The sequence below is a fragment of the Pogoniulus pusillus genome, chromosome 22 (assembly GCF_015220805.1).
Source record: "Pogoniulus pusillus isolate bPogPus1 chromosome 22, bPogPus1.pri, whole genome shotgun sequence".
Lineage (NCBI taxonomy): Eukaryota > Metazoa > Chordata > Aves > Piciformes > Lybiidae > Pogoniulus > Pogoniulus pusillus.
The window spans coordinates 20,144,439-20,165,974 of NC_087285.1; the positions used below are offsets into that span (position 1 = coordinate 20,144,439).

The following is a 21,536-nucleotide window of genomic DNA, read 5'->3' on the forward strand; positions in this document are numbered from 1 at the left end:
ACTCTATTTGTGCTCTTCCTTCCATACATTTCTCTACTGGACAGCCATTAAAAAACATCACACAGCAACGTTTGCAGTCTCTTAAAGAACCTCCATGTTTCAGTAAGATTTCAGCCTCAACTGACAATATCACAACATCAGTTCTATGTATTTGCTTGAATTTTCTTCCAAGTGTGCTTCAGGTAGCAAAATTTAACTCTACCAACCAGAAGTAATTGGTGTTTATGAATTCAGAACCTTATCTTATTTTCAAGAAAAGATGTGAAAGCCAAATGGGGATCTCAAAGGTAGCACAGTTCCTGGAGGAGCTTTTATCATAGAATCATAAAATCAGCCAGGTTGGAAGAGACCTCCAAGCTCAGCCAGTCCAACCTAGCACCCAGCCCTGCCCAATCAACTAGACTGTGGCACTAAGTGCCTCAGCCAGGCTTTGCTTGAACACCTCCAGGCACAGCGACTCCACCACCTCCCTGGGCAGCCCATTCCAATGCCAATCACTCTCTCTGACAACAACTTCCTCCTAACATCCAGCCTAGACCTGCCCTGGCACAGCTTGAGACTGTGTCCCCTTGTTCTGTTGCTGGGTGCCAGACAGCAGAGCCCAACCCCAGCTGGCTACAGTCTCCCTTCAGGTAGTTGTAAACAGCAATGAGGTCACCCCTGAGCCTCCTCTTCTGCAGGCTAAACAGACTAAGTATTTACAACTCCTTTCACAACCAGAGCTTCTTCAATGGAATCTCCAGTCCTGGGCTAATACAAGGCTGTTGTTACACTAGGTTCAAACAACACTGCATGGCCACAGATCAGCCCCAACTGCACTCTGACAATGGAGACCTTAACAACATGATCTTACCCACCCCATCTTCTTAAAATACCAAGAGCTCACATTCATATCCCCACCTTCCCATCTTTCCTATGTGTCAGGACTCCTAATCTGCCTCATTTTACCTCTCCTCCAGCTCCCTGTGTTATCCCAACCCAACTCTTCCCAGACACACCCAAAATCTGTTATGCTGGCTCATGTCAAGGTAGGTAACTCTACTCCAGACTTCTTGTCCAAGCTGCAGTATGCAAACTGCTCTTGCAATGAGTTCACAAGTCCATTTCTCAGTTCCTTACCACTTATTTCCAACTCTGCCCAGTGTGATTTCTTTCCATTGGCTGCTTCCTCTGAGGACATAATTGTGTACATCCTCCGTGGATCAGGTGGATCGTACTTTTCCTTGGGCATTCCTGCAGAGATAAAGATTAAGATATCAAATACTGAGGACAGCTAATTTGGTTTTCAGTTCAGTTTGGTATTGGACATTTGCTCAAAATGCTTTCCAAAGCCCCAGATAAAGATGACAAACTTCACTGAGTGGCAATGACTGTTATAAACCAGAAGAACACTCAGATTCCCGAGTGGCAGATGGCAGCTAAGGACCCTGCACCCCAGCATAAACCTTGTGTTTGGCCACCACTGATGGGTATGTCACTGTGTCCTTCAAACCCAACCCATCCTGCTGCAGGCTCTTGGACCTTCAACAATCCAAGTACAAAACATGACCAATCACCACTGCTGGATTTTCCCTCAAACAAATTCTAAAGAAAACACTGGCTAACAACTTTGACTCACTCTCAGTTCCAGGTTTACTGCCACCCTCAACTTCTCACACAACAGCATCCAGGTGAATTCAGGTTTCAGAAAGATCCCCAATTCTTTAAGTCTGCAAAATGATAGCTTTTAATCCAACACTCATCCTACTCTTTTCAACCTAAAAATATTCTCCTGTCACTTTCTTCGCTCAGGTACTTAGCACTGAAATTTATTAACTCCACTTCTCTTACTCTCACAACAGACTAATAACTTGATCAGAAACATTTTCAATTTTCCCTTTTAACCACATAAAATCCCAGACCATGACAGAGAAGCTGCAAAAGAATTCCTCTCTAAAACCACTCCTTCCACTCGAAGCAAACTCATCTTCCCTTCCAGCTTTCCTATATATCAACGCACTTAGACTGCTTCACTGCAAAGAGGAGGAAGAAAAAAAGACCCCCCAAAAAATCCCAAGCCTTCCCTAGCTCTGTATCATAACCAGGAGCTTGCTCTCCTTTGTCCCAGGAGAAACAGATCTGGGGTTTAGGCAGTTTAAGAGGCAAACCAGCTTAAGTACAACTTAAATCAATGCTGTATCAGTTTACCAAAGCTCTATGTTTTCAAGTCACATTGGACTTCCAATATAAACCACAGTGACTACAAACAAGAGTAATGCTTCTGCACTGCCCTACATCTACCCAAGAGCTTTGCTGGCAAAAAATTCCCCACCTTAAGCTGCCACAGCCAAACACACACACACACACAGAGAGACAGGAGCAGCAAGGCTATGCAAATATTTATGTGAAATGGAAAAATTCAACAATGCTGGCTCAAATCACATTTACAAACACATTACAAGCAGGATTGTGCAATTGTGAAGCAAAACACATTACAGCAACGTTATAAAACCACCCCAAAACATTCACTGCAAAGAAGCTAGATCACCAGCACCTACCATCTCTTTTAAAGCTATGTTTTTCAATGCCCTGGACAAAGTGAATATATCAGGAAAGTGTAATTACACAGAGAACAAACAAGGAGTAACTGGTAGTAAATGCCACCATCAGCCAGATGTTGAACTCACTAGAAAACGTTTACTCCACTTGTTAAAAAGCAACAGAAATCCTCCCCCTCCCCCTCCAAACTTTCAGCTCATTTTGCATCCTCACTCAAATAAAGCTTTTAGGCACCACAGGCTTACTTTAACACAACAGCTCTTTTACTTATACACACTCCTCCTGCCCTTCTCCACTCCCATTACTGGTCAAAGCCAGAAAGAAATTCCCCTTTAAAAAGTGACTTGTGGGTAAAAGGATGAGATTATAAATAGCAGCTGGGTGGAGCTCCTTAAAGAATGAAGACAGTTGAGTACCCAGGGTACCAGAATCACCAAGTGTAACACTTTCTTCTTCAAACCAAGCTAATTAAAGGTGATAAGACTGGATTATAACCACTGGAAACATAAAAGCATAACTTCTCCCTGCAATAACTATGCAACTGGTGCAATGATAGATGGCAGAGTAACGCAGAGAGCATCTCTTCTGCAATTGCCATCTATAATTCACAAAGACCAATGCCCCACAGGAACGCTCCACTTTAGCAGGAAACATTTACCTTCCTCAGTCATTCGATGCTTTCTCTTCCTGCAGCTCCCTGAATTAATAAATATGTTCCAATTTTTTTTCTTTCAGGAAATGAAGCAGGTAGAGTAGCTACAGAAATCTCATTCAGTCCAGAAACGCCAGCGGTCCCCAGAGCACACTCAATCACACGCACTAATTAACAGCTTTGCTGGTACCAGCAGCCTGCTGCTCCTTGCTACCAGAAGAGGATGACATACTTTTTCCAGAGGGTTTTGTGAACGAGAATTTGAGGCTCAGACACTGGAATCTGGGCATCCTGTGCTCAGGTCCACCCATGGCACTGCTCGCTCTCTCTCTCTCTCTCTCTCATTAATGTGCCCTCTCCTGATGGTTTTCCCTTTCTCCCTGGTGCATTTCACAGGGGATGGTTCCTTCCTGCTCAGGATTATCAAGGGAGGAAAAAAATATGATATGTTCTTTGGCTGCCTGGCTGAAGGAGCTGCTGCTGACCAACAGCATCACTGACACCAGCTGCACCAGAATATCAAAGCTTCTGTCATACCAAGCCTTGGCACATCTTTACCCATCACCTAGAGCTCAAAATTTCTGAGGAGCTGACAGCAGGGCTAAATTTGGCCAGCATTTCACAGGACATCATAAACCACAAGCACAATACCTTGAATAGCATTTCAAAACTTCACAGCACCAAGCAGTTCAAGAAAACCAGTAGTCTCTTCTACAAATCGCTGTCTCCTTCTTTCTCCACCTCCCCAAATCCAAATTTAGAGCCTGCTGAGCTGCTACAGTTAAACATAAAAGCCAAGGTAAACGGCAGATTAAAGCAGTTTTGTCAGGCTAAAGCAATTTTTAGTAAGAGCCATGAAATGCTGTGGAACAAACTTAAAAGCCATTGATAACTGCAGCTCTAAACTACCCTGATGATCAATTTCCAAAGAGCTTACACCACCTGTAATTTTCAGTTGCACCCACACAGAGGGTGGAAAGCACCTCTGAAAGTGAGGCTCTTATCACGTGCAAGCAAGCTCAGAGAGGAGAAAATAAAAACAAAGATATGACAGGGAGGCTTGGAACACACCCCAGACTACACAAAGTTAATGAAGAGGCTATTTAAATATCTTTGAATGCAAATGAAATTGTTTACTGCCTTGTATTGGGGTATTAAAATCGTTATTTAAATAGCTGCAAGAACAGAAGAGTTCCAGGAGCATGGCTGTCCCTTCCCACCCACTCCCAACACAGAATTAATGCCCCTCACCAGAAAAAACCTGAGCTAAACGAAGCCAGTGAGGCCAACAGTGCAAAGGGTCTGACAAAAGGGGCTTGCTCTCAAGCCTCTGCTGCAGACCCAGTTTTAAACCCTTGTTTGCATAGAGCATACCCAAATGAAAGCAGCAGGACAGGGCAAAGGGGAGCAGGGCAGACAAGATCCTTCAGTGAAAGGTGCAGGACAAGGATGATGATGATCAGGGAGGTTGGAAAGTCAAATGATGGCAACCTGTTAAAAGAGCAGGCAAATCTGGCTGATGCAGCAGGTGGATGATGGAGCCCTGGCTCTGGCTTTGCTGGGGAACAGAGCACTAGAGCCAAAGCCAAATGCTCCCAGTCGAGGTGCACCTGTACCAAGGGCTGCCTGTCTCTCTGAATTAAAGCAAGGAGAGCAGCCAGGCGAGGAAGAGCCAGGCTAGGTGTTGTGTGAGAGAAGTGTCCTGGGCAGGAAGAGGTGTGAGTGCCAACAGTGGGAGTGCTGCTCCACACAGCAGCTGCTGCTCTGCTCCTCAAGGGTACTTATAGCCACAGCACCCTTGCCACTAAGGGTATGGAGGAGTTGGTGGCCTAGAAACAAAGGAGCTGCCTGAAGACCAAGCTGGTTTAGCTCTGCTGCTAGCTGTAGAAGAATGAAGAGACCACTGCTTAACAGGACTTTCGCCATGGTAAGTCTCTAACCCCACCAGTGTGTGTAGAGTGGAAGCAGGACTGTGAAGTAATTAACACTCCAGGTCATTATGTAAACTCCTCATAATGCTTCTCAACTGGAGATGTGATAGTCTGGGGAAACTGCTTTGATTGACAGGGCAGGAAAAACGGTGACTTTTCTTGTCCTTCTGCCATTTCCATGAGATTGGAAGCTGGCTGCTAGAAGGATTGAACCAAAACAGGCAAGCTGGTTGTTTTTTTGAGAGCAAGCAGTAAGAACACCATCAGAAAATGCTACAGCAGTTCTTCATTCCCTGGAATGCTTTCTCTAATACCACAGATAAACTATTTCAAAGCTAAACATAGTAGACAACTCCTGTAAGCCAAGTACCATCAATCTTTTACAGTATTAGCTTTACTCTAAATGTAGATATCGAGTTTGCCTTCAAAACTCTCCTAGATCCATCAGCTTCTTCCACACCAGGATTTAAATTAAGCAAACCAAACCTGAATTCCAAAGCTTTACAGCAAACAACAACCAAGTGAGAGCAGTGTGGGTTAGTTTAAGCAAGTTTATCTGATGTAAGCAACTCTTCTGAAATGGTCGCTTCAATACTTACACTGCAGCACTATTTACAAACGTGTGAGGCCCTTGAGAAATGCCTCAAGATCACTATACTGAAGAGTTACAACTCAGGCTCTGAAGCTTCTTCATATGTTGATGACTTCCTTTGACTTCTCTCTTCCCCACCCCTTTACTTGCTAATACTTATCACTAATAAATTGAATATAGATGAGGAGATAACCAGGAGGAGGAAGTAAACAAAGTAGCACCACACCCAAGTGCCTAATTACTCAAATGTCTTGCTACTTTAATTAAAACCAGGGAATGAAGCAGACAAATCTAGATCTAACAAAGTTAGAAGTAACAAGATCACTTACTGATGCAGTACAGGATTACTTATCAAATAAATGACTTTTGCACTGCTGAAAAGCAGCAGGATAGAAAGCAATCTACTGGGCTACCTACTAATTATAAACCATTAAGTTGCTCAAAGATTTTGTAAGAAAATGCTAGCAGGAGAGACTTTTTTTTTCCTTTTCTCCAAACCCTAGTACTGGAAGCTGCTCCCAGACTGTTCATTTGCACCCCTGTGCTGCTACTCTTGAAGCTCTTAGAATCATAGAATTAACCAGGTTGGAAGAGATCTCCAAGCTCAGCCAGTCCAACCTAGCACCCAGCCCTGGCCAATCAACCAGACCATGGCACTAAGTGCCTCATCCAGGCTTTGCTTCAATACTTCCAGGGATGGCAACTCCACCACCTCCCTGGGCAGCCCATTCCAATGCCAATCACTCTCTCTGCCAACAACTTCCTCCTAACATCCAGCCTAGACCTCCCCTGGCACAACTGGAGACTGTGTCCCCTTGTTCTGTTGCTGATTGCCTGGCAGAAGAGACCAACCCCACCTGGCTACAGCCTCCCTTCAGGGAGCTGTAGACAGCAATGAGCTCTGCCCTGAGCCTCCTCTTCTCCACATTAAAGCAGGCTCTTCTCCATGTAACCCAAAGTTTCATTTGAAAATGCATTCCAAAGACTTTCTCCACCACTTTAAGTGTTTATTATATTGCCTGGTATGTCTTGAATTCAAAGTTAATTTAGGATCCTCCTCACTTTCCCACACCAGCCACTTGCCCTGTGGTTTTACAATGCACAAAGCAGAACTGAGCCAGTCCTACTCCAGCTTTTTCCTCTCTAGTACCCTTCTTCTACACTTTTGCATCAGCATTGACTTGGCTGATTAAAAAAGGGAGCTCTACCAGTAACAGAACAAGGGGACAAGTCTCAAGTTGTGCCAGGGGAAGTATAGGCTGGATGTTAGGAGGAAGTTCTTCACAGAGAGGGTGATTTGCCATTGGATTGGGCTGCCCAGGGAGGTGGTGGAGGCACTGTCCCTGGACGTGTTCAAGAAAAGCCTGGCTGAGGCACTTACATGGTCTGGTTGACTGGCTAGGGTTGGGTGCTAGGTTGGACTGGATGAGCTTGGAGGTCTCTTGCAACCTGGTTGATTCTATGGCGAAGAGAACTGAAATGGCCAAAGGCTAAAAGGGAAGGGGAAAAAACCACCTGAAGAAGCCTGGCTTCCTGTACTGCTGTTACTCCTGTAGAGCAGTATTTTATGTGTGGATTTGCAGCACAGCTGTTCATGGGACTGAAACAGGACAAGAACATGATTGTCCTTCTGGCCACACCTACCTGAGATCTCCTTTTGCACAGCAGGAAATAAAAATCTTGCTTCCAGCTACCCTCATCCATGCATTAGTTAAATAGTAACACTGACCAAAGTCTGAAATCCTAACTGAAGTCAAAGTGCGCTGCTCTTGAGATAACTTAAAGCTGTAGCACTTCCAGCAATGTATAGGCTAATCAGAAATGCTGGCCTCATTTTCTCCTGTTAGGCTTCACTTGAATGACCACAAACTTTAAACTTCAAACAGTGACCCTCTTCAAGAGGAACACATCTAAGAGATAGCTGCTATACTTTGGAAAAGATTCGGTGTTTGCCATAAAGCTTAAGATTTGCTGCTTCAAGACCCACTCCTTACAGAAATGCTTTTCCAAAGCAAATCAAGCTTACTGCTGTCACCCTCTTGTCCCTTGTGGCATCTCACTCAAACAGTTTGAAGTACAGACAAATGAAGCAACAGGCTGAGAGAGTTGGGGTTGTTCAGTCTGGAGAAGAGAAGGCTCTAAGGAGACTTTCTTGTAGCCTTCCAGTATCTGAAAGGAGCCTACAAGAAAGTTGGTGAGGGACTTTTTAGAGTGTTGGGTAGTGATAGGACTGGGGGGAATGGATTTAAGATAGAGGAGATTTAGATCAGGGATTAGGAAGAATCACAGAAAAGCAGAACATCAGAGGTTGGAAGTGACCTCAAGAGATCACTGAGTCCAACCCTAGAAGTTCTTCACCATGAGGGTAGTGAGACACTGGAACAGGTTGTCCAGGGAGGTGGTGGAAACCTCATCTGTGGATGGTTTTTAAGGTCAGGCTGGATGGGGCTCTGAGCAACCTGAATCCAGTGTGAGGTGTCCCTGCCCATGGCAGGCTGGAACTGGATGATCCTTGAGGTCTCTTCCAACCTTGACAACTCTGTGACTCTCCAAGCAAAGGGCCAGACATCCAAATCTTCCAGACTTTTGTTCTGTGTGGTTTCAACTAGTTCTCAGTAGACTGTGGTCACCGTGCCATCTGCTTTTCAGTGCAAACCTGGCTCAGGCAGGTGTTTGGTACAAGATGTGGTGATTGTGTTTAACAACTGTGTGTAAACAGACACTGTCCCTGGCCAGGACGACAAGGTGCAACATCTGTCCTCTCACAGGAAAGCTAAAGAAGCTCCAACAGGCTTATGACAAAGGTCATTCCCTATAGAATTTACACACTTGATGAGTCAATGACTCTATCCTCAGTTCATACTATGCACAGGCAAGAAAACTAGACAGTGACCTTAATACTGAAAAATGATGGGGAAAATATTCACAGGAAAGATACTACAACAGGGAAAGGAAGCAAGCAAGCTAAACCCAATGGCATGTGAAGTAAATTCAGTGTACTTCAGCTCAACTCTCTACTTCAAATTCTTTGAGAACATCCCTATGCTAGCAGAGACTTTAGGGAATTAAGAGTTGGGGCTGTGCAGGCTGGAGCAGAGGAGGCTCCCAGGTGACCTTCTTGTGGCTTTCAGGATCTGAAGTGGGCTACAAAAAAGCTGGGGAGGGACTTTTTAGGATAACAGGGAATGAGAGGACTGCGGGGGAAATGGAGCAAAGCTGGAGGTGGGGAGAGTCAGAGTGGATGTGAGAAGGGAGTTGTTGAGCATGAGAGTGGTGAGAGGCTGGAATGGGCTGCCCAGGGAGGTGGTTGAGGCCCCATGGCTGGAGGTGCTTGAGGCCAGGCTGGCTGAGGCTGTGTGCAGCCTGCTCTAGGGTAGGGTGTCCCTGGGCATGGCAGGGAGGTTGGAACTGGCTGCTCCTGGTGGTCCCTTCCTACCCTGACTGCTTCTATGACTCCAGGTGTGTTTCCTGTATGTCTGATATTGGCCATGTCAGTCTTATTTCTGCAGATACCTTGCTCAGAAAGTTATCAAATTGGAACTTTGGGTTCTTCTAGAAAAACAAAACCTGGAGCACACAACTTCATTTTTGGGTTTACCCACCCCTAGCCCAGGCAGGTATAGACCACAATTTGGAACAATGCTTGCATCCTGCTCTGAACTACAGCTTCTGGTTACACTTTGCCACAACACACAACTGTGCAGGGAGATAACTCAAAAGCTCAGCGACGCAGGTGTAAGCCACCAGCTAAAAGACAAAAAAAACCCATAACTGAAGCTTCCTCAAATTAGAGGAAACCAAACTACAGCACTTTAGAAGTAAAATGACAAATACTTTGCTGCTGAATTCACAGAAATTCGAGGAGTTGCTTATCCACTGAAACACAACCTTTTGTAGGAGTGAACTTGACTGCTCTCTTGAAATATACACAAAGAAAATAGCAATGTTACAAGAAAACAGGATTTTTTTTGCCTTCCCCCAACTAGTATGCTACTTTTAGGTAAATATCAAGTCTGTTATGTAAATACCTAGTATTTGTTGACTTATGCAAACACTCTTGGTATTTTATTTTTAGAGGCTGAACTGTTCAAGCAGATTTTTTTTTAGGGTAAGGATATAGTACTGAGGGGAAGAACCCTGGGAAAACTCCAAATGGGAATTAGCCAAAAGGTAGCACCTGAATTTTTCACAATAAATGCTGTGAATGGAAAAAAAAATTCTTGTTGAGGTGCTGGAAGGTGTCCAGAGAAGGGCAACAAAGCTGGTGAAAGGCCTGGAACACAAACCCTATGAGGAGAGGCTGAGGGAGCTGGGGGGGTGCAGCCTGCAGAAGAGGAGCCTCAGGGCAGAGCTCATTGCTGTCTGCAGCTACCTGAAGGGAGGCTGTAGCCAGGTGGGGTTGGTTTCTTCTGCCAGGCACCCAGCAACAGAAGGGGACACAGTCTCAAGTTTTGCCAGGGGAGGTCTAGGCTGGATGTTGTTAGGAAGTTGTTGTCAGAGAGAGTGATTGGCATTGGAATGGGCTGCCCAGGGAGGTGGTGGAGTCGCTGTCCCTGGAGGTGTTCAAGAAAAGCCTGGATGAGGCACTTAGTGCCATGGTCTACTTGACTGGCTAGGGCTGGGTGCTAGGTTGGACTGGCTGAGCTTGGAGGTCTCTTCCACCCTGGTTGGTTCTATGATTCTTTTTACCTAGTGTGAGGAGAGATGGCACCAACAGCTGTGTGCGCAGGCAGAACTGGAGCAGCACAAGAATGAGTCCTCGAATGCTCCCCGCACCCAAGACACTCAATTATAACGTGTGGGAAAGTGTCAGGATCCCTTTAACCCAATTTATAGCTTAATGTTGGAATCACCTACATTAAAAAAAAAAATAAATAAAAGAAATGCTGTTGAGTCCACACAAAGTCAACTGATTCAGTCCAAGTGCTTTTTTCACTTGGTAGGATCACATTTTAGTGGCTGTTAGCATATTAAGATTTAATGGTTTCATCAGGGAAGTAATGTTTCATCCTCTGTTGAGACCTTCTAAAAGTAGAACATTTCATGGCTGCCAACCAAAAAACCCCATAAGTTACCCTTCCTCCTTCTCACAATTAGATGATGCAGTGGGATGCGAAGACGCATTAATGGTTGGACTCCATCTTGGGAGGTCTTTTCCAGCTGAATCAATTCTATGGTTCTGTTACAACTACATAGGAATAAACACCAAATATGGATTGTATGTATGAGTTCATGGGAGTGGATCTGGAATGTGACTAATCAAACTTAATGATTTGCTTTTGCATGTGTTAACTTCTACTGCAGAAAACTCTGAAGTTGACAAAGGCTTTAATATTCTTTAAGGAGTTTGCAGAACTTTTACAGCTTTGTAGGTATTATGACCAAAATGAGACCTAACCCTCCCACAACTTCAGAAAAGCAAAGCATCCTGGTTAGTATCAACTAATGTATTTGCTGTCTTCCTATCAGGAACACTTGATGAGACTGCAGAACTATATAGCACTGACTAGATCAGGCTTTAAAGACCAAAACCCACTTGATGAATAATTTTCAGAACATTATCAAGTTTTGATCTGTAGATATTTGATTTTTTTTCCTTTGTCTTTCTTAACTATTTGTTTATAGAGACATGAAGTGGATGGTTAAAGGGTATCTGGCAGAGAATCATAGAATCAACCAGGTTGGAAGAGACCTCCAAAATCATCCAGTCCAACCTATCCAATCAGTAGACCATGGCACTAAGTGCCTCATAAGGCATAAGAGGTAGGGAGGTTGCCATTTTCCAAACCTCTGCTGCCCAACCATTCCACTCACAATTTCCCACCAGATGAGGAACCTGCAGCCCACTGTTTTAATTCAGTGGTGCACATGTAACCCCCTAGACCTTGGAAGGCTGGAAAAACTTTTTTTCCCATAGCTTCCCTAGTGCACAGAAGCAGTTTTCACTTCCATGTCTAGCTGCTATAAAAACCAGCTTCAAAAGAACACTGAAAAGGTCAGAATGCAAAAGTCACAATTCGGCACTGAGGTTCTTGACTGCTCCATCTTCTAGATGGACCTGTAAGATGAATCTATTTTATCTGACTCATGCTGAAGAACTCAAATTCCCACCCCTCACCCTGCATGCTATTTTCAAATATACTCAGTGTAGCACAGACATACTCCAGATTATTAGAACAGTTCTTAATTATCAGCAGTTGTATGTAATTAAGCCTATAGTAAAAGGCTGCTGTACACAAAACAAACATTAACACAAACCAAATTGCAGAGCAAAGGCTGACCTTTAACTGGTATCCCTAGAAACACTTTGGCTAGCTAATGAGTACTAACAACACTCAGATTTTTGCATTCTCTATTTGAGTGCATTCTGAAATGCCAATGCATTAAAAGATCAGTTAGGTTCACTTCACTGCTTTAAGAATTTGCTTGCATTACAGAATTACGCTGTATGAGTTAAGACGGAACCTAAAAGATCAACTTTAAGAGTTCTGCTGTAAAATATACAGCTACAAGTTGTAAAAATGCACAGACAGACAGCAAGACCAAGGATTACAGTGTTTTCAGGGAGCTAATGAGAATGGTCTTGTGCTCCAAAGTGTTAATGCAATACCAACTCTCGCTGCACTGCTTCCGTCCAGACAACCATACTTGAGAATTTATGATTCTTCACGGTACACAGAACACTCATTCCTGTTCAGAGTAACTACTGTACAATTTCTTATCTTGGTCCAACTCAGTAAGCTATTCTAAGTACTGGCATGTACACCACAACCTTCCTCACCACATTTTCCTTTATGTGTCTGCCGAATACTTGCCACATTTCTGTTATTTCTGTGGGTGAAAACATCACCGCACAAAACGTTCTCTTAGCCCTGCCGCAGAGTCAGAGATAACCCAGCTATTCTAAGTGAGCTTTGGGCATCAGCTTGTCTTCAGCATTCCTGCTATAGATCTCAACAAGAGCTTGACAAGAGATGCCAGTTATCTAAATCCAAGTGTCTCTGCCTTCAAACAAAAACAAATTTCTAGAGATTTAAACACTTGTTAATATCAGAGTTGCTAAAGTGAACTTCAAGGTATTACAGAACTCACACATGCTGCTCATGCTCTACCCAGCTAGCCACATCCTGATAGAAGCAACCAAACTATTCATAGATTGTTTTTACTTCAAATTAAACCAAGTCTGAGAATGTTGTTCCACAAGCATGTTACTGTGCAGCAAAGCCAGCTCAAAATTTCTTTCCTGGACACATGTTCCACTTCATCACCTCCCTCTGCTGTGTTGATGCAGCTGTTTTGTGAGACAATGCTGAAAACCAACAATGATACTGGGCTAAGAAAAGTGGGAGTTCATTGTTGGGGGTTTAAAAAAAGTCCCAGCACTGCAGCCACGTCACTGGTTGGTTTTCAGCACTACTGACAATAGCTGTACTGACGTAGGTTATAGGGAGTCAACGTGCAACCAAAGCAGCAGCGTTCCAAGTTCTGCCACTGCTCAAAAATCCTCCTATACCGTGGCAGAAGAAGCCACAGGGTTTGGCCCACTGCTCCCCATCCAAAAAAGCATCTAAGCAATGATTGACAGTTACTGTACAACCTGTTCTCAAATCTCCAGAGGAAGATCTTTCATGATGTTCCCCAGCAAAGCAAGAATTGCCTCCTAGCTTTAATTATTCTTCACATCCATCAGTTGTTTCTTAAAAGCTCTTCTTCCTCAAAGTACTCTACATATAAGGGTTGGACTTGATGATCTATGAGGTCTCTTCCAACCTTGGTGATACTGTGATATAGAAGAACTGACATTAAGGCAGCACTGAAAATCCTCTTAGTCCACTGAACCCTCACTTTGTCAGGCAAAGCTCTTCTTGGGTGGACAACTGTTAGAACTACTTTAAAAGAATATTAGCATGTGTTTATTATTACTTTAGCCTAAGACATGTTAATACCTTTTATTGTTCAGCCATTAGGATGCTGTCTCCTTGTTCTAACCTGTAATATTCAGTATCTGAAGGGGGCCTGCAGGAAGGCTGGGGAGGGACTATTTACAAGGTCTTCTAATGACAGGATGAGGAGGAACGTGTTTAAACTGGCAGAGGGGAGATTCAAAATGGATGTTGGGAAGAAATTCTTTGCAGTGAGGGTCTTGTAATGACAGGATGAGGGATAATGGGTTTAAACTGGCAGAGGGGAGATTTAAACTAGATATTAGGAAAGGGTTCTTTGCAGTGAGGGTGGTGAGACACTGGCACAGGCTGCCCAGGGAGGTTGTGGAGCACAGAATCACCCAACGTGATCTTTGATCACGTTGGGTGATTCTGTGCTCCACAACCTCCCTAGAGGTGTTCAAGACCAGGTTGGATGAGGCCTTGAACGACCTGTTCTAATGAGAGGTGTCCCTGCCTATGGTGAAGGGTTGGAACTGGCTGAGCTTTGAGGTCCCTTCCAACCTAAACCATTCTATGATGTACAGCAGACAGTGCATGCTCAAACCTAGCTGTGTTTTAGTTTCAAGCCTTCCTGTCTTTGTAGGTGTTGGTTCAGCACGGGTTCCTTTGTTCCAAAAAGCACATGAAAGGGTCTGTGAACTGCAGCCAGAGCTTTAAGGGTTTTGTTGCGGGGGTTGGGTTTTTTTTGCCCCTGATCCCAGACACCGCAAACTGATCTATGCAGGGAGATAATTTTGTGGAGCAGTATTTAAGCCAGATCAACTTGCAAGATCCATGCCTCGTTCATCAATATACTCCAAAATAGCTCAAGCAGTAAAGCTGCTCAGATTATTTGTAACGTGCAGCATGCTAAATTATGGTATACTTCATGGTCTCCTAAATATGGCAAGATGCTGTACTCATTATAATGACATGAGCTATCACACAAGATTGCTTCAGCATGTTCTAGAAACCCCCAATCTCCAGACTGAAACTGTTGCCTTGCTAAGAAGAGGGAGAAGCTTAGAGCTGAGGGAGCCTCTGGAGATACTGCTAACACGAAATGGATAGAAACTTGAGGTTATTCTTAGGGTAGGAAAGCACCTCACTTGCAGAACAAAGGTTGCAAATCGGATCACGAACTCAGACACACAAGAGAGGTATTAAACCATCCAGGCTGTGACCACTAGGGCTAGATGGCAGCCTCCATAACATACCCAATGGCTTTCCCAGTCTGCAAAAAACCCAAACTGAACAAAAAAAATCAATCTCTTCCTGCAGAGCTCCATTACAGCACAAAATGGAATGCTAACTGCAAGTGTTTTAGTTCTGAAACAAACACCTCTATATATTTTCTGCTCCTAGGCCCTCCTTGGTTCCTTCACTTAAAAAAAAGCCCTCCCAGGCATTAACAAAAGGATTCCTGTTGCAGTCTTACAAAAGAAAAAGAGTTGTTGCCAATTAATTTTTGTTTCTTTAAATAAGCACCATCTTGGAAGTGTAATTAGTAGCTCAAAAGCACACGTTAAGCATTTAAACAGCTTTTTCTATAGGACCTGCCTAAGCCATTTGTAAACTCCTCAACACTTCAACTACAGAAATCACTCAATGCAAAAACTGAGTGCAGGTCCCCAAGCTTATGCCAAGCCTCCTCGTTGATTGGACTTCTCACAATCCAATTTCAATGTAGGAACATAAATTATGTCACTTAGTACAATGCTAATAATCTTGCAGGATACTGTATAATAATCAGACCTCCAAGTGTGAAGCACCAGCACTGAAGAAGGAATACAAACCAGATGAAACCCTGCAGTGCCTCAGTTTGAGCCATTTCTATATCAATTTTTTTTTATATAAATCATGCCACAAAGAAATCCAAATTTAGATTTGGATTCAGTAATGCGAGGCAAGTATTTAGATACCAAAAGTAGTGTGCAGATCTCAACATGCAGATTGACTAAACCTTGAAACACATTTTATGCAGCAGGGTAAGGGTCAACCTCCATTTTATGCAACCAGGACTAAAACCTAGAGGTGGGGTTGGTGGAGATTATTCTTGTAGGGTTTTGGGGTCAGCGGTAGCTTTTACAAGCTCATCACACACAGCTGTAATCCTTGGATGCTAAAGATTTCTCCTAGCAAAAAACACCACCTATGGAACTAAGTGACAATTCTTGCATGTTCTGAAGACTGAAAGGCATCTTCCTTCATAAAGATACTCTGTGTTTGTGCACTGCCTTTTGGGCCAGGGATGTAATGCTCCAGACTGCACATGTGCACAGCCAAAATTACATCCCAAGACCAGAAAATCTAAACCTCCTAGGCTCACTGGTAATCCAAATAATAAGACACCCTGCACTACAAACAAAATTACTTGGCTTTTTTTGGTGATGGATTAACAGGACTGCCATGCTTTTAAAAACAGATGCTTTTGTTCATCCCTTGGGAAAGAATTTTTAGTTTGCTCAATCCTGGGAATATTTGACCTCATTTTAAAGACAGGAGCATTGTACTTGCTTATTAAGAACGTGTTCCTAACATCTAGTACAGGCTGATCTTACTGATGTTTTTACCTTGAAAAGGCAGCATGCTTATTCAATTTGTGAGCACGTTTTCAAGTCCTCATATGTAAGACATCAGAAGTATTTACCTGCCCATGCAGTATTACAGTCTCATCTATCTTTATATTTCAGTTCTTCCTCTAAAATGCAAGCAAAGTAAACAGCCTGAACACATCAAGACCGTGTTCAGAGATCAGCTTCAAAATGCAAATGGAAAAAAGCTGCATGGTAAGATCCTTTCTGCAAACGGACTGATCCAAGCGATTCAGGTGAAAAGTGAACAAAGAGTTAATCCAAACGCCAAGGGCTCCATTTCAGTAATAGCATGAGTAAAACCCCCACAGAAGGCTTCATTGCTAGCAGCAAACTCCACAGAGTCCAGATGAACCAGCAGGAAGAACAGAGGGTGGATAATCCTGTAAAATTACCCCAGTGGAAATGTTGATAAATTCCCAATTAGGAGACCTGCTCTAGAAGGGGAAAAAAAATGCGAGATACAACACAATTACAGGTCAACACTTGCACATCTTTGTATGTAAGCCAGGCAAATACCGCAGGTGTTTCTTAATCCCTTGAATTTTGAATTAGTTGCCCATTGTGGTGAAATCTAGATTAGGAAAATAAGCCCCAGAAATCAAACAACAACAACAACAAAAAAACCCTTGACGATGTGCAACCCTAGTTACAAAGCAAATACCCATCTGTGGGCTTCTACTTTCAGTAAGTAGCATTTTCTATGCGTTTGGGGAAATGCAGGTACCTGCATTTTAATAAACCCCCCAAGAAAAACCTCGGTTCTACTGTACTTGTTCTGAATATATCCATCTTGTACTGCACAAACTAGATTTGGTATGAATTTTTAATGCCAGTGGGAAAACTGCCAATGCAATACAGATCATGACATGCATGGATCATCAAGCCAGACAGATAAATAGATAGATTAGATATATACGTGTCTAAAGCCTTGCTTGATTCTCTGCTTAAAATTCTCCATAGTAAGACAGAAAAGTTGTCCTGCAAGCATGCAGGCACATCATGGAGGGTGAGCACCGAGGGTAGCACAGCACGCAACAGGCTGCCCCGAGAAGTTGTGGAGTGTCTCTGGAGGCATTCAAAACTCGCCTGGACATGTTCCTGGGCGATTTACTCTGGGTGATCCCGTATTAACACGGCGGTTGGCCTGGATGATCTCCAGAGATCCTTTCCAACCCCCACCACTCGGGATTCTGTGCGAGTCCAGGAGCTGCCACCCCGCGCCCCGCTGACCGAAGGGTGCACACAACGCAGGCATCCTACACCCAGTTCAGGTCTTTGGGCCCCACACACCTATCCCGGAGTAGGCCAAACGCAACACAGATTAACCCCCGCCCCACCCCGTCATGAGCTCTGCCAAGGAGGAATCACTGCTGAGCTCCCTGCCCCGCCCGAGCCCCCCAGCCCGGGGCGCCGTCCCCCCGGGCCCGCCCGCTCCAATTCCCCTCTGTTTATCCCTGCATGCGTCTGCCCCGCCGCCTCACGTGCCAGCGCTCGGCCCGCCCCCCGCCCTCCCCCATTGGCCACCGGGGCTGGCAATCACGGGCCGCGCTCGCCTCGCCGTTTCCCTCCGCCGGAACGAGCGAGGGGCCGCTTCGGGCCCCAGCGCCAGCCAGGCCGCGGCTCCCGCTGTCGGCGGGGCGGGCAGCTGACGGCAGCTCCTTCCGGAGCAGGACGAGGCGCTCCGCTGACAGGCAGCGCTGCCTGCCCCTCTCTGTGTGCTCTCACGGGGAGGCAAATCGGCCTCCGGCGAGGCAAGAGACACAGGGAAGCCGTGCGCCGAGGGTGGACGAGCAATTACCAGATTGATGTCATTTCCCCCTGCCTTTGTTTAATTATTTTAAACTCGATTGCACAGCGAGGAAAAAAACAACAACAACAACAACAACAAACTTCAGGTTTCCAGATGCTATTATACTAATTCCTCTTAATTGCCTTCCCGATGCAAATAAAGCCTGCTCCCTGCGAGGCGCCGCCCGGCCCAGCTCTCTCGCACGCCGGGTGGCTGTTTACTGGCCTCCGGCCGGGCAAGTGTCCCGATGGCGGAGCCCCCTCTGCCCGCCGCTCCCCGCTGTGAGACCAGGCATTTCCTAGCCGCCTCCCCGGGGCGCGGAGCCTCCTGCGGCCATCCCCGCAACGACAACCGCCCAGGGCCCAGCGCTTCTTCCATCGCCCCCGAGCACACATCTCCCCCCTCCCCCCCGCCCCCGAGCCCCCTGAAGCCCAGAGAAGGACCGAGCCCCCGAGCCCCCTATATGACACCTCCAAACGACACGACATAGGGGAGCCACCCCAAAAAAACGGAGGGAGGCTCCCCGCCCCCGCTGTAACAACGCCGATCCCTTCCCCCATAGCAGTGTCCCACTCCCCCAGCGCGAAGTGCTGCCCCCCCCAGCGAGAGCCCCCCCTCCAGGCGAGGCCCCACGGCCGCCCCCCGCGGCGGGGGCCGCCCCTACCTGTGGCTGCAGCATCCCCGTCCCCCCGCCGCCCTCGCTCCGCCGCCTGCCTGGCTCTTTGTTTCCTGCCGCGGGCCGGACGGGAGAGCAGCTCCCCCCCGCCTCCTCCTCACACTCATTGAAAGCAAACAAGCATCATGGCGGCGCTGGCGGCGGCAGCGGCTGCGGGCGGGCCGGCCCTCCTCCTCCGCCCTCCTCCTCTCCCTCCGCCCCGCCTGCTCAGGCCGATGGCACTCGGCGCACGCTCCGCGGACGCGGGGGGGATCGCGGCGGGCGGCGGGGGTTGAAGGCTGTGGCGAGCTGAGGGGTGCCCGCGGGTGGGGGGACAGAAGGGTCAGGGGTGCCGCGGTGGAGCTGGGTACGGAGATCCGAGGGGTGATAAAAGTCCTTTGGAGGAGGGTTTGGGGGGCACCTCGGTAGGATTCGAGCGGGCACAGACGGAGGGGAGGGTGGCAGATGAGTGTGTGGAAGTTACGTCTCCGCTGAACGCAGAGCAGTGTAGTAGACGGCAGGGAAATGGTTTCCAGCAGGAGTCCGGGAAGCCTGATTCACGGTCCCTTGTTGGAAAAACAACCCCAGCGTTCGCTTGCCAACGTCCGGATCGAGAACCCCAACTCGGAGTGGGTGTGCTGAGCCAAAATGTGGACGGGGCGCTGGAGGCTCGTTAAGGAAGAGGACAGCTTTTGTGTTTGTCTAGTAGCAAAGCCGTGCCCCAGATCCTTCGCTGTGACGTTTGCACCGGCGGTGTTTATCGCGAAATGGCCACCGGAATGGCCAGCAGCACCCTGGTGACACTCGGGTTACAGCTCACATCATCCTCTTCCTTGAACCCATTGAATGGATGTGTACCAAAATACGGGGGGAAAGGAAACAACCTCCTTTTTAGTGTTATTGTTGCTGCCCCTCTGCGAGAAGATTTTTGCAGGAAGAGGAGGGATGGTTCCTGAAGTGATGGTTGGGAAGTGCCATAATGACTTCAAATAATTATTTCCTCTGCTTTCTCAGAGTTTAAATGGTCAAGCGTTTGGGTGGGGGATGCAGCAGCAAACATGCGCTCGGTATGGAGCACCTCATCAAAAGGAATCGTAAAGAGGTAGACGTTATCCCAGATACACAACCCTATTTCTGAACTGGGAGAGCTAAATATGAATCTGAGCCTCATCTGTTTAGCTGTAACTGGATGTGTGGCTGGAAATAAGTGACACTGACACGGCTGTGTGACAAGGCATTCCTTTGTAACATAGGATCACCACAGGACGATTTGGGTTGGAAAGGACCTTAAAGGTCGTGTAATCATGTCACTGGTGGTGCGCCGTGGGCAAGAACATCTGCTAGATTAGATTGGTCAAGACTCCATCCAACCTGGTTGTGAGGAGAAAAGCAGTTTCTAGGAGGTGGGTGCCTGGGCATGCTTCTGAGGACCACCATTCTTCCCAGAGCAGCGTTTTGAAAAGGATGACCCTGGTACGCTGCATAACAAGCCCTGCCACAGAACATCCTCTGCTGAAAGGCTGAGCCCTTTGGCACTGTGTTGGAAATAAGGGTGCTATAACTCAGATTTTTATTCAGCCTTATGCTATCACGTATCTGAAACGCTCTGGGATGATAAACTATCTCCTCGCCGCATGGCGCAGTCCTGCGCTAGAGATATCTGAGCTGGCTGCGCTGCGGGATGCTGCACAGGCTCTGGCAGTAGCACCCTATCTGCTTCCCGGGCTTGGCTGGCTCTGGAGAGCTGACAGTCATTCAGAACTAACTCGAGTAGCTCTACATGTCGTTCTCCTGCATGTCTTTGCCCCCCTCCCCTCGCCCCCTCTCTGATAACCAGCTGTCCTGCACATTCTTCAGTTAATACTTTCTAGGTCAGATATGGCCTCAGTAGACTGTATCGTTTTGCCCAGAGCTAATTCTCCAAAAGCAGTAGGAAAGTCTTTGAATACGTTGCAGGATTTTCCAGGAATTGCTGCTCAGCAAAGAAAATTCAGCTGATCACAGGGCTCTTGAAAAACGCTTGCAGGGAAGCTTCGTTCCTCGGGGATGGATGCTGGGGGTAATATTACAGGAGAGTTGGAAAGGTCTGCTGGCAAGGGCCTCCGTGGCTGCAAGTGGAGACCAAATGGCAGAGAGCACCAGTGATTCTCAAATAACTGAGATAAGGAAAAAAGAGCAGGAGGGGGAAGCATTTTGAAGCAATTAACAATAATTCTGTGTTACAGAGAGACGAGCAGGACATTTGGCACATTTGAAGAGAATTGGCTTTATGATCACAGGTTACTTATAAAGCAGGAAGAAAAAAAAGGGGGGGGGGGGAGGGGTAGGGAGGAGGTGTGTCAATATTTGGAGAGTCTAAAGTTATGGCCTTTTATGTCAGTAATTTTTCTTTGAACTGCCAGCTTGCCTGTGTGGTTTGAAACAACAGAATGCAATAAAAACAAGTGTGTGGGTTGGGGTTTTTTTTTGGGGGGGGGGAGGGGGGGTTAGCTGTTACGCTCTGCTGAATTTCCTGTGCAGAAGTGCTGGTGCTCATCTGTACGTATGATTAACTTTTGCTCCCTGCAAGTGTTATCAGACCTGTAACCAGGCAAACAGTGGAGCAGATGGCCAGTGCCAGTATCGGTGTTTCTGGTCTGGGTGCTTAATGAGATCTGAGAGTGTAATATGAGCCGCTTTCATTTTGTCTGTCTCGCATGGCAGATATAGTTCGTGCAAGTGCTCTTGTTGCTCAAGGTCACAGATTCATCAATCAAAAGAGAGCCCTTCCCATTAATCTTTTACCTGCCCGTGAGAGTTTCCATGCGTCTCAAAAGCTGCTGTGTCTCACGGAGGGCTGAGTTTGGGACGGTCCTGC

The 21,536-nt window shown here is 46.2% G+C and overlaps 1 protein-coding gene and 2 long non-coding RNA genes across 6 annotated transcripts in view; 2 read left to right on the forward strand and 1 right to left on the reverse strand.

Annotated features, from left to right (window-relative positions):
• Positions 1–18,830, reverse strand: part of CNOT6 (CCR4-NOT transcription complex subunit 6) — a 42,222-nt gene extending 23,392 nt beyond the window's left edge. Inside the window, exons 1-2 of one of the 4 annotated variants that reach the window (XM_064162113.1) lie at positions 18,689–18,830; positions 1,120–1,233 (exon numbers count right to left, since the gene is read on the reverse strand). In XM_064162113.1, coding sequence (XP_064018183.1) covers positions 1,120–1,231 — 112 coding nt within the window. In that variant the 5' untranslated portion in view covers positions 1,232–1,233; positions 18,689–18,830. Of the gene's footprint in view, positions 1–1,119; positions 1,234–2,783; positions 2,857–16,288; positions 16,312–18,688 lie in introns of those variants that run through there. The other 3 variants (XM_064162110.1, XM_064162112.1, XM_064162111.1) reach the window with 3 other exon arrangements.
• Positions 2,925–4,071, forward strand: LOC135185394 (uncharacterized). The gene is made up of 2 exons (XR_010306466.1): positions 2,925–3,012; positions 3,274–4,071. It is a non-coding gene; the product is annotated as an uncharacterized LOC135185394 (long non-coding RNA).
• LOC135185395 (uncharacterized) lies at positions 4,756–17,090 on the forward strand. Its single transcript, XR_010306467.1, has 2 exons — positions 4,756–5,117; positions 16,332–17,090. It is a non-coding gene; the product is annotated as an uncharacterized LOC135185395 (long non-coding RNA).
• Positions 18,831–21,536: the final 2,706 nt, after the last annotated feature.